Below are 13867 nucleotides of genomic sequence, written 5' to 3' on the forward strand. Positions count from 1 at the left end.
TCTCCAGAAAAACCCTGCTTTCTCATTCTGATTACTAACATTATGGGGGTTATTTATCAAAGTACGAATTTACATCAATATTTTCTGCTACAAACTCCGATCAAATTCGCTTTGGTATTTTTATTTATTATTACATTTTGCCGAAAATTTGCTTTGTGGGAAAAAATCAGATTTTCACGATTTTTTTGGAAGTAGTGTTCTGGCTATTATGTTAGACATCCAGTCACTCCAGCCTTTATTCATTACATGTTTGGCTAACTAACTCTTTTAGAAACATTTTTTATTTTGCACAGCCTGTCTATTTAGCCAGTTTTTATTTTTACACTGAACTGTTCCTTTAAGGCAAGGTTTCAAGGGTTCTTCTAGCCTTCATCTCCTAATTAACTTCTTCCATAAGGACCCAAAAAGGCAGGGGTTTCTTGGTGTAGTAAAACATCTGGAGCAGATGTGTTTAGTTGGTTTAAATCCACTCATCCTACTCAGTAGAAAAAGTGGTCCTAAAGATGATAGGCAACTGTAAATAGGTGATTGATGATATTAGCCTTAAACCACTGCCAAGTTTTGCCTCTGATAGGGTTGAGTCAGACTGTGTTGTGTGTTACATAAGCCCAATAATATAGCTCATGCAGCACACAATACTAGAAACACTATTAAACAGTACAGATGAAGCAGTTCTTACATTGCCTTGTTCTGTGAGGTCACCATAGGGAAAAAAAAAGATTTAATATTAAACCAGCAGAAAGAATACAAGGGAGTGGAGCACAGAAAATCACACAAAGATGACCTCTCCATTAGAAATAGGATGATTTTTTTTTATAAACATGCCAATTAAGAAAATAGTGTTAGGTCCTGCTATATGGAAACAGTGTCTGACAGCCTGAAGTAGAAACCACAAAGGGAGCCATACAGAACTGTGCTGCTACTTTTTATTACAAGACATTTTTCGGATCACATGGACCCTTTCTCAAGTGTCTGGCAGCCTGTATGCATATCTTATGTATCAGTGGCAGAGGACTTTTTTATTTATTTATTTTTTAAATCACTTAACTACATTGTCAGTGTTGTTATGGTTTTACAGGTATGGGACCTGTTATCCAGAATGCTCGGGAACCTGGGGTTTTCCGGATAACGGATCTTTCTGTATTTGGATCTTCATACCAAGGGGCAAATTTACTAAAGGGCAAAGTGACTAACGCTGGTGAAAATTCGCCAGCGTGACGTCATTTCGGCACTTCACCGATTTACTAATGGTCGCTGGTGTAATTTTACTAGCGAAGGAGATAGACTCTAGCGAAACTTCGCACTCCTAACGCCAGGTGTATTTTCGCTCTATCGCCAGACTTGCCTTCACCACCTCAGGCGAAGTGCAATAGAGTAGATAGGACTTGGTCCAAAAGAATTTGCAATTTTTTCTACGTCCTTTTTACAGGGTGATAGGTCGTACATTTTTTTGGGTACTTTCCTTCCCCCCTACATTTGATAACATATGGCACGTAAACTATACTGTGGGCACATGTGTAGGGCATTATAACAACTCTTTATAATTTTATTAAGGTTCCCTGGCCTTGTGTAGTGTAATGTATACGGCCATTGTACTTTAACTGCACGCCGTATGGAAATTGGCCAACGCTAGCGTAACTTCTAACTGCAGACCGTATTTTCTCTAGCGCAACTTCGCAAGTTTTCAGTACCCTGTGCGCAACTTCTGATCTTTGTTAATTAGCGTTGTCCAGGCGAGTTTATGCCCGGCGAAATGTTGCGATGTGCGCGAAACCAGCACTGGCGAATTTTCACGGGTAAGTAAATTTGCCCCCTAAGTCTACTAGAAAATCATGTGAACTTTAAATAAACTCAATAATCTTATTCTACTTCCAATACGGATTAGTTATATCTTAGTTTGGATCAAACACAAGGCACTGTTTTATTATTACAGAAAATCATTTTTATCAATTTGGATTATTTAATTAAAACGGAGTCTATGGGACACAACCTTTCTCTAATTCGGAGCTTTCTGGATAACAGGTTTCCGGATAACAGATCCTATACCTGTACAAGCATATAAAGTGAGTGGCACGACTAAACAAATTCATGTTATGCAAGTCGTATCTGTATATGGGAGGAAAGCCTTGGCAGATTACCAGAATTACTAAATGCAACATCCCCTATGAACTTAAATAACTTGCTGCATAGAAATCATTGTTGAAACTGTTGCCCTCGTGACAGGAATTCAGTTATTGACTACATGTAATTCCTTTTATTGTTTTTTTTACTTTCCCTCTGAACCAGTAAAACCTGTAAATATGAAACCCGATAGGAGTACAGGATTGTCTGCTTCTATTGCCCCACTGTGCTGTGCTCCAGTAATTTTGCTCCCTTTCTACTGCAGCAAAAGGCAATAGTATAAAGAATATCTTGGTCCAATTCCTTAATTTTGACTTTGGTTTAGCAGCTGCCATCATACTTCAGTTGTCTGATAAAACACCAGTCTAACCATGCATTTCATTCAATATGTTTTTGATTATCATAGCGGTGAGAAAATCTCGTCCGACACATTGCATGCAGATTCACATTTTGATTCATGTGACAATGGTGAATATTTGTCCACTAGGGTCAAAGTTCTACTAACACATGTAGCCCAAAACAATAAATTAGTGCCACAATCCCATTAATCACACTGATTCTTAGGAGGTGATTTATGATTGATTGAGCCTTTTGTCATTAAAGGAGAAGGAAAGGCAAAAGTTAATACCTATTTCCCTGTAATCTACTCCCCAAGACCTACTAGATTGCTATGTTTATAACTCACATATGTTAATCCTATCATGTAGAATCCATTTGCTTCTTCTGCTCGTAAAATGAGACACGCAGGCGCCATGTTTCCTATTCTTCTTTCACCTTACTGCCGCATGCGCGGAAAAAAAAGCGATGTAATAATCATGGCATATGTGCCTCACCTTTCCTTAACCTGCCGCATATAAATGTATTCCCCACTCGCTGCGCACCGCAAGCGCTTGCTTGTTGCCGACTATTTGCAGTCCCAAATGTAATTAAAAATAGTTCCCGTGTCTCTCCTTAGCTCCCTGACGCTGAGAATCTGATTGACTGGGGGGCGTGGGCAGAAGGGTCAATGATGACATGCGCAAATATTGATTTGCATGCGCGTCATCGTAGGCAGCTCCCCAGTACATGCGCATAAGAACTGAATTATACGCAATGCGCCTCAAGGCTGCCTCGGGCAGCAGGGAGCAAGAGCCTGAAAAAAGAGTGACGTCACCCAACTCACAGCCTGCAGTGTTCAGACAGCGTAACTGCTTCTACATGATACCACAGAGAGATATTTAAAAACGGTCAGTGATTTCTTTGTCCACGAGACTTTGTTTAGAAGGCTATTTCTTTTTTGACTTTCCTTCTCCTTTAAGGAAACCCTGCATGTGTTAACAAACTAAAGAACTCACAAAAGGAAAGGGGAAAATTACAACTCACTTTCCTTGCTGGGTTCCCTCACCCCTGTTCAAATTAGCCTTTTTGTGGCAAGAGGTGTGAAATGTATTTATAAGTGAAAATCTCATCAATATGTTATATGCGCCCAGATCCCCTTTAAAAGTTGGAAGTGATCTGTGATCATAGCTGTCACTTTACGCCTATCCAGTACCATATTCTTTAGCTAAATTCATGGCCGAGACTTGCCTGTGCTCTATAATTGGTGAAGTTGGTTCTACATTGCTCGCTGAAAAGTACCCTGGACCAGTGCAGTTTTCATTATATCAGGTAAATGATTATAATTACGGGGGGTGACCAAGACCCCCCCCGGGTGATTTAACCTTTTCTTCTCCTTTAAACACCACCACGGCCACCTTTTTTCATAACTGAGCCCTTGCATACCATTTGCAGAGGTGGCCAACTTGTGGGAATCATAAGGTTAAATGATGGCTCACATGTATTTATGTATATTATGGTCAATAAATTAGGTCAGTTTACAGAACCAGACACATTCCATGGTAACACTTTCCTCAAGATATGTCTATATTCTTCCATAAACAAGATAAAGTCAAATATCTTGCATGGCCTATACAATCACCAGATCTGACATTATTGAACTATGGACATTATTATTCTATGGAGACCACAGAATACAAAGACAGTTTCCATCATCTAAACAGATATTTACTCATAATAAAGTTCAGTTCAGCAGGGAAATGCTGCTGCTCAAGGATAAACAAGAAAGAGTCACGCAGACGACTGCTTAGTTTCAATGTGGCTGTAACCTGCAATTAAAAGGGTGGGCTGAGCCTTTGCAATTTGCCAGCTGAGTCCTAGGCAAGTCCTCTTAAAGGAGAAGGAAAGCTACGGAGGCATTTTATTGCCAATAGATTAGCTGCAATAGTGCAGGCTAGAATGCTATATTTATTTTGTAGAATGTTTTACCATACCTGAGTAAAAAGCTCTAGAAACTCTCTGTTTGTTTAGAATAGGAGCTGCAGTATTAATGTGGTGTGACATCACTTCCTGCCTGAGTCTCTCCCTGCTCTGGGCTCAGATTACAGTAGAGAAGGGAGGAGGGGGGAGGGAGAGGAGCAAACTGAGCATGCTCTTGCCCAGGGCAATGAGGTTTAAGCTGAAGGCAGGAAGTCTGATACAGAAGCCCATGTGTACACAATAGAAGGAAAGAAATGCAGTGTTTCTTTTGACAGGGGACTCAGAGCAACATTACTTTGGGGGTTTACTGGTATATTTAGATGGACCTTTCTGATAAGGCTTACTTAGTTTTAACCTTTCCTTCTCCTTTAACTTTTTATAAGTGTTTATAGGAAAAGATTATTACATGGCTGGAAGAGATTGTTGAGGGTAGTGCTGACCAATTTCCTAGAAAAGAGGAGAGGGCATATTTTGGCCAGAGGGCCAAGTTTCAGCTAAAGAACCACTCCACTTTTTGTAGCCACAAATGGTTTTTAATTACATCCTCATCCATAGCAAGCACTCTTTGTATTTATTCAGCAAGAAGACAGATAGAAGTGGTTTTCCTGTGTCTTTCTTTGTTGCTGCCCTCATCTGACCCCCATTTGTTTTCATTGCTTACTAGTTTTGTAATCTCAACTTCTTTTCTATTACTTCTACTCATTTTTCCCTTTTCAGTTTCTTCACTATTAACATTCTAGCTATTTTCTTTATTTTCTCTTACTCCAACATTCATAATTTATTTACTTTTGCTGCCACAAAAATGTATTTGCTACTGCTAGACAGAAATAGCTTTTTAATGTGAATAAAATATTTTTACTTTTTGGTTTTAAAGATCCTTTAGTAGCAATATGAATGGCATACATATATGCATAACATTTTATAGCATTTGATGCCCTTTATATATTGCCTTTCCTTGTTTAAAAATATAATAAATTAGGCAATTTTGTGTGGGGGAAAGTGCAGTGTAGAAGATAAGCAGTGGCGTAACTAGTTGTTACTGGGCCCAATAGCAAATTCAATTTAGGGCCCCAAAATATTTATAAATTGGCCTATTTTACCAAGATATATTAAAATTGCCAATTAATTAGGGTCTCACTGGGCCCCCTACATTCCTGGGCCCCCCTGCAACCGCAGGGTCTGCTTCCTCTATAGTTACGCCCTTGAAGATAAGAATGATAAACTAAGATACATTTGTTGGCTGTTCTTTAAATGAAGAGAACAGAAAAGGAATCCAACCATGCAAAGAAAAGGGATTATATAGTTATTTGTCATTACGATCAATTACTTCCACTTAGTGAACACATTAAAGATTTAGAACATTCTACCATTAACATAACTGCATTACTATTAGTTTCCCTTTCTCAGTTCGTCTCCTAACACTCTCATCTTCAGAAATAAACACTAAGGAATGCAAGAACACCACTGAAAGAAACACGTGCGCCTTAAAATTCCAGGAAATAAAACAAACATTATTGATTATAAAATTAAGAAATAAACTTCCATTAATGGATATTTGTCAATAATGATATTAATAACTTCCTCTTATTTACAGTATATAGCTTGAAACGACATCGCAGAGATTATGTGTCTTTAGTCACTGTCCCAATGGAGTTTACAGTCACATTCTAACACTATGATCCCATTTTATCATTAACCTCCCTGTGTTTTTGGGCAGTGGGCAGAAATCCACATAGACCGGGTGAGAATATAAAGAAGGCATTATAATCCCACTTTGGTTCTACTCGGTCAACATACACATTTAAAAACAAAAGGCATAAGATGTGCAACAGTTTGATATTCTCTTGAATCAGTCACCCTAGTTATGGTATGTATCACTATAAAAAGCTAATCTCAGCACCTTGATTCAATTATTAATTATTATTATTATAATTTAAATTATATTACTAGCTCTACGTAGTACCATGCTGTTATAAAACATATATTTAACTTAACAGTTGTTAAACATAGACACTGCATTTTTGCCAGCGAAAAACTATAAAAATGCCTGTTTTACTCAGTTATGTATTGGAAAAAAAATCAATATTTTCATACAGCAGCCAGAGATGCTTGAAAATTGTCAGCTCTGACAATGAATCCCATTATACAATCATGTTCACTTTATCAAATGGTTTCATAAGCACTACAGGAGTTTGATGCCAAATAAGTACTTGCAGTTCACAATGCTGCTTATTTTATGGTATTTACAGATTAATAGCTATAGGGCTCCAGCGAAGAAAAAAACACACAAAGCTATTTTCAAATGTAAAAGAACCTTATAATTTTGATTTATATTTCCTTGTTCTTCATCAATGCAGAATCCTTATTTGGTGAAAAATAATATAATAATAAAACAAATTTCATAGTCAACCTGTTTTTATATAGCATTTTGTTCAGTTACAGGTTGGAAATTGGTAGAATGAGAATAGTAATAATATGCAGGGAAAGAGATTTTTATTTAATAATTTCTTTCTAATGAACACCTCCCTAATTTTCAATCCAATTTGTACTATCAAGCATCAGGTTTATATTGACTCAGTCTCGCTTTACCTTCCAGCTGGGAAAATATAAACTCAGTAACTACAAAAGAAAACAAAACTAAACCCCAATAAACTTTTTATTACAAAAGTGTTTTTAAATAAAACATGCACAAAATGTACCTTTTCCCAGTGCACAATCTCCCAAGCACCATTTCGCAATACTGAAAGAAAAAGAATACTGTTAAAAATTGTTCCATCTTTAACAAGTGGACAGTCAGATATTGTATCATGCTAACCAAATTGCAACAGGGACATTCACCAGAAGTATCCACAAGCAAGTGGCTCAGCTACTCTTCATAACTGTATGGGGGAGAAACACTACCAACCTATGCCTATATGTTAAACAGTATGCTTAAATGAAAATAAGGTCAAAGTCATGACTTCATAGGATGAACTAAAGCCCAAGTTAAAATTTAGAATTTTTTTTTTTTAAATGTTTTTATTTGCACCACAATACAATACCTAAACAACAAAGCAAGAATGTTATTGCAATTATAAATAAAGCTTTGCATAGTCAGGTAGAATGTTTTTTTTAAGGCACAGAGCTGTTGTATGATATTAGAGACTAGGAGCCCTATGTTTGGTAAGTTACAATTACACCAATAGTCCTCTTATCTCTATGCTCACATAAGTGAATTGAACCTCTCCAAAAACGACAGAAGCAGGAAGGCCATCTTGGTGGAACCCAGATGAAAACCCTTCCAGGAGGACATCTGTATCTTACCATGCACAGAGCTGTTGACTGTACCTTTAACAATCTTTTACAACTTAATTTTAAACAGGGCAAAAACAGCAATCTTCTGTTGTAGCTATAACATTAATTGCTAGGTAGAAACAGCTTATTTTGTAGAGTCACTCTCCAGAGTACATGTCTTTGCCCTGAGCGCCTAATGTGAGCTGCCAGCCATTCCTTTCTTGAAACAGACACCTATTAAAAGTGATACACATAATCCTGCAATGGAAACAAGCGAGAGGAAGCTTACCTTGAGTTTTCTTCTTGTTTACAAAATTATCAGCTTGATGTCTTTTCTGTCAAAACAAAAATGGAAGAGCGGATGTAAATTCTGACAGTAAATGCAAAGCACACACAAGAGACCAACCCCCTGTTGATGTATAGCACATATATTTTCTGAAGTTCTACACAGATACAAAATCATATGCAAAACTGCCATGTTCTCTATTGTTCTCTATTGTTCTCTCTTGCTAATAAGAAAAATAATTGTATTCGTTCAATTAAAAAGTGAGGTGGCCAAGCTACTATTTAGTCAACAGCAATAAATATAAAAAAAACTGTAAATATGCAATACTGTAAATATAAAGCATTAAAAAAATATATACATGAAGTCTGGCAATTGCAAATAAAGTACTTAATAAAGTAGATACATTTAAGATAAAAATTAATTTTCCTGGTACGCATATGATGTATTTGTTGGTAGAGAAGGGTCTAGGAATAAGGTGATATATTTGTGTTTTTATCCTTAATCTTGAGGACTAAAACATTGGTCTTCTGTACAATGAGTAAATAAAAAAAAAATTATATAGGGTATAAGGGTGCATGCACTCTGGACACTGTGTATGTATGTGTGTGTGTATATATATATATATATATATATATATATATATATATATATATATATATATATATATATATATATATATATATATATATATATACATACATATATATATATATATATATATATATACACACACACACACACACATACACACAAAGCCATGAATATCCTGTAAATTATATCTTTATAAATGGTGAGTTCTGATGTCATCAGTTATAAACGGTGAGTTCTGTTGTCATTTGTAGCACATGGCTCATTGAAATGTGTGTATTATAATAAATAAAGTACCCCCAGTTGCAAAATATGAGGATATTAGAAGTTACCTCCGAGTTCCATGACCTGTATAAAAACATGGTCATGAAACTCCTCGGTAACTTATAATATCCTTATATTTTACAAGAGGGGGTACTTTATTCACTATATATATATATATATATATATATATATATATATATATCAAACAAAAAAGTCCAGACCACTTGCTTAATGAAATAAAAAAGATTTTTACCAAGCAAGAAATTGCAACGTTTCGAAGCTCCCGCTTCTTTATCAAGCATAAATGATTACAATGACATCACATCCTATATAGGGTCATAGGCATAAGTTACGCCCACACACATATGTAGAATAATTAAACATAACCCCCTGGTATCACATAACATCACCCAGAATGAGCATAATTAAGCATTGCTGGCATAATTCTTATAAACATCAGGTTATGCATCAAGTAAATAGTAACAATTAAGTAACAATATCATATATTGGTTTTCACTCAGATTATCAAAACAATGTAACAAATAGGATATGTATTATCAATCAGTCCCAAAGTTACCCCATCTCATTCAATGGTTGTAACATACTCATATAAACGCATATAAATCATATTCTCTATTGAGTCCCTTTGGATGTAGTGTTTGTAGTGTATGGATCCAAAATTTCTCCCTTTTCTGGAGTTGCTGGAGTCTGTTGCCCCCCCGGCGTGGGGGGGCAACAGACTCCAGCACAAGAAACCTCAAGGTTGCTACCGAATGCCGTGCTGCATGAAAGTGCGCCGGAACAGGTAATTTCAATACCTCCTTTCTAATAGTTGATTTGTGCTGGCTTATCCTGTCACGTATAGGTTGAATGGTCTCCCCTATGTAGGCCAGCCCGCAGGGACATTTCAGCATGTAAACCACATACTCAGTGTCACAAGTGTAATGATCTTGTATTTCGAATTTCCGCCCTGTGTGGGGATGGGTAAAGGCATTTGTACGTATGACGCTAGAACACTGATTGCATCTACCACAAGGGTACATGCCATTTCTCAGGGGTGCTAAAGTCCTCTGCGGGTTGGTCCGAGTGGTACCTAAATCTGCCTTAACAAGTCTGTCCCTCAGATTCCTTGGGCGCTTATATGACAGGAGGGGGGGTGTTTTAAATTCCAAAATATCAGGATAGGCTTTTTGCAGTAATGGCCAGTGTTTGTAGATAATATGATGTATCTTACGTGCACTTGGGTGATAAGTATGCACAAACGGTATACGTCTTTTTTGTGACACCTCTGGCACCTTTTCCTGTATAATGGAATCTCGATGAAGCTCTCTAACCCTTGCTACTTCCTGGTTAAGCATTGCATTCGGGTACCCCCTCTGTGTAAATTTAGTTGTCATCTCAGTCAGGCGTTCAGTGAGATTTTCCTCCTCTGAAACTATTCGTTTGACGCGTAATAGTTGTGACCTGGGGAGAGAGGAAATGTTAGCCCTCGGATGTGAGCTATCAAACCGTAATAAATTGTTCTTGTCAGTAGACTTGACATACAAATCGGTATGTAACTGTCTGCCTTTACGGTACACTGTAGTGTCGAGAAATGTAACCCTTTCCTCACTGTGCGTGTATGTGAATTTTATGGTTGGGATGCATGTATTCAAGTATGATTTAAATTCCAATAGGGATCCAGCGTCACCCCTCCATACTACCAACAAATCGTCGATATAGCGCCACCATTTCAGGCAATGTCTCTCGAATGATTCATGCGTGTAAACATATGTATCTTCAAAATGGTTCATGAAGATGTTGGCGTAGGTAGGGGCGACGTTGGATCCCATTGCGGTCCCCTGTAGCTGGAGATAAAACTTATCCTGGAACAAGAAATAATTCTTATGTAAGACAACAGATAGAAGCTCCATAAAAAAGTTAACTTGTATAGCATCATACTCTGAGTTCTCCAACACAGAATGGACCGCCGCCATGCCCAACTCGTGGGGGATGGAGGTGTACAGGCTACTTACATCTAAGGCTGCCAATATTATTCTCTCTTCTCCTAGATCTAAGTTCTGTATTGATCTCAAGAAATGGGAAGTGTCCTTTACATATGACTGCCCCAAGGACACAAAGGGTGCCAGTACTTTATCCAAGAATATCGATAAAGGGGATAATATGGAGTTAACCCCTGCTACTATGGGCCGCCCTGGGGGAGATTGCAAATTTTTATGCACTTTAGGTAAAGTGTAGAACACCGGAATACAGGGGAATTCCTGTGTAAGAAAATCCCTAAGACCTTCATTGATAATGCCTAGATCTTGGTAACGTGACAGTATCTCTGATATCAAACCTGTTATCTCTGCAGTCGGATCCCTTTCTAGACATACATAGGTATTACCATCACTTAATTGACCCAGGATTTCCTGTACATAATATTCCTTGTCTAAAATTACTAGGGCTTCCCCCTTGTCAGCAGGTTTGTATATTACTGTATCATCCCCCATGAGTGAAGACAAAGAGTCCCGTTCAGTTACTGACAAATTGTTGTTAAATCGCATAGACCTTAGTCCCTTCGAGTCTTGTATTAAATGGTTAATGTCACGAGCTATAAAGCTGATAACAGTCTCAACCGGATGGTTAGAAGTGGGTGGAAGATATTTGCTCTTCTTATATAGATTAAAGCGTTGCATAGTAAGTGACTCTGTGTGGACCTGAGTCTCTCCACCACCCCTGTCCTTAAACTGTACTTTAAGTCGTAGTAGTCTATAGAACCGCTGCAGGTCTACGTCCAGGGAGAATGTGTCTAATCTAGCAGAGGGACAGAATGATAAACCCTTCTGTAGAACACAAAGTTCCGATTGTGACAGTACCTTCTTAGAGATATTTATCACCAGCGATGTCACTTCCTCTGCGTTGTCCTGTTGGTGGTCCGTGCCTGTCGTGTTTTGCCTGCGGCTGCGGCGTTTGCCTCTGGAATGGCCCCTGCGTGCTCCCCGCTGCTGGAGGGAGCGCTGTCCTCCCCTAAAAAAGAACGAGAGGAGCCGGACGAATCTGTTGTACGCTGGGCAATAGATTCACCTGAACTGCTGTGCCCAATTTCCTGGCGTCTATCCTGGCGTGGTGCACGTACTGCGCGTGCTTGCGTCCTCTGATTGCGGAAGAAAGATGGAGCAACGTAAGGACGTCCTGGTATCCACCGGTACACGCGTCCGTTCGTGTAATCCTCCGCGTCCCTCAGGAATTTGCCTCTCTTGCGGGCCTCAGTTTCCTGTCGGTACTTCCGCACCGATTCGTCCAGCTGGGATTTAATCACAGAGAACTCCTCCTGTCCCGCAGTCTGTGTTAGCTGTGTCTCAAGTGCATTCACTTGCTCCGATACGGTAATCAATTCCTTCTGTATATATTCAATAGTAAGTGTAATAATGTCCAGTGAGCACTTATTCAGTATACCTTCAAATTTCCTGCAAAACTCCAGGTTTTCGGAGAACAGAGTAGGTCGAAGGTGCACTCTCAAACCCCTTGGAATCCGTTTCAGGCGATGGTATTCTGCCAAAGTGCAGCCATGTAGTTCCAAAGTTATGGATTTTTTGGTTAACCGCTCCAAATCTCGGCTTCGTGCCTCAGGGTGAGACGTGTGCAGAAACTCCCTCGAGCCCCTCGCTAGAGTTGCTATACTCGCCGCCTCCAACTCTGTGAAGGCAAATACATCCGCCTGGGTACTCGATAAGGGGGTAGTTTGGGACATCGGTCACAACTCAACACTCAAAATATAATATATTTGTACAAAATGGAGTGGAGTGCAGACCCGTCCGTGACTTAGTCCAAATAGGACAAATTATATATCAAACAAAAAAGTCCAGACCACTTGCTTAATGAAATAAAAAAGATTTTTACCAAGCAAGAAATTGCAACGTTTCGAAGCTCCCGCTTCTTTATCAAGCATAAATGATTACAATGACATCACATCCTATATAGGGTCATAGGCATAAGTTCCGCCCACACACATATGTAGAATAATTAAACATAACCCCCTGGTATCACATAACATCACCCAGAATGAGCATAATTAAGCATTGCTGGCATAATTCTTATAAACATCAGGTTATGCATCAAGTAAATAGTAACAATTAAGTAACAATATCATATATTGGTTTTCACTCAGATTATCGAAACAATGTAACAAATAGGATATGTATTATCAATCAGTCCCAAAGTTACCCCATCTCATTCAATGGTTGTAACATACTCATATAAACGCATATAAATCATATTCTCTATTGAGTCCCTTTGGATGTAGTGTTTGTAGTGTATGGATCCAAAATTTCTCCCTTTTCTGGAGTTGCTGGAGTCTGTTGCCCCCCCGGCGTGGGGGGGCAACAGACTGCGGGATTGCGGGACAGGAGGAGTTCTCTGTGATTAAATCCCAGCTGGACGAATCGGTGCGGAAGTACCGACAGGAAACTGAGGCCCGCGAGGGAGGCAAATTCCTGAGGGACGCGGAGGATTACACGAACGGACGCGTGTACCGGTGGATACCGGGACGTCCTTACGTTGCTCCATCTTTCTTCCGCAATCAGAGGACGCAAGCACGCGCAGTACGTGCACCACGCCAGGATAGACGCCAGGAAATTGGCCGCAGCAGTTCAGGTGAATCTATTGCCCAGCGTACAACAGATTCGTCTGGCTCCTCTCGTTCTTTTTTAGGGGAGGACAGCGCTCCCTCCAGCAGCGGGGAGCACGCAGGGGCCATTCCAGAGGCAAACGCCGCAGCCGCAGGCAAAACACGACAGGCACGGACCACCAACAGGACAACGCAGAGGAAGTGACATCGCTGGTGATAAATATCTCTAAGAAGGTACTGTCACAATCGGAACTTTGTGTTCTACAGAAGGGTTTATCATTCTGTCCCTCTGCTAGATTAGACACATTCTCCCTGGACGTAGACCTGCAGCGGTTCTATAGACTACTACGACTTAAAGTACAGTTTAAGGACAGGGGTGGTGGAGAGACTCAGGTCCACACAGAGTCACTTACTATGCAACGCTTTAATCT

General features: G+C 39.2%; 1 protein-coding gene across 6 annotated transcripts in view; it reads right to left on the reverse strand.

Moving 5' to 3' along the window:
- atp8a1.S (ATPase, aminophospholipid transporter (APLT), class I, type 8A, member 1 S homeolog) overlaps positions 1-13867 on the reverse strand; it is a 149914-nt gene that overhangs the window by 100021 nt on the left and 36026 nt on the right. For all 6 annotated transcript variants that reach the window (XM_018243125.2, XM_041579450.1, XM_018243124.2 and 3 more), the window contains exons 6-7: positions 7979-8024; positions 7116-7156 (exon numbers count right to left, since the gene is read on the reverse strand). In XM_018243125.2, coding sequence (XP_018098614.1) covers positions 7116-7156; positions 7979-8024 — 87 coding nt within the window. The remainder of the gene's footprint in view (positions 1-7115; positions 7157-7978; positions 8025-13867) is intronic.

The sequence above is a fragment of the Xenopus laevis genome, chromosome 1S, assembly GCF_017654675.1.
Source record: "Xenopus laevis strain J_2021 chromosome 1S, Xenopus_laevis_v10.1, whole genome shotgun sequence".
In the NCBI taxonomy this organism is placed as follows: domain Eukaryota; kingdom Metazoa; phylum Chordata; class Amphibia; order Anura; family Pipidae; genus Xenopus; species Xenopus laevis.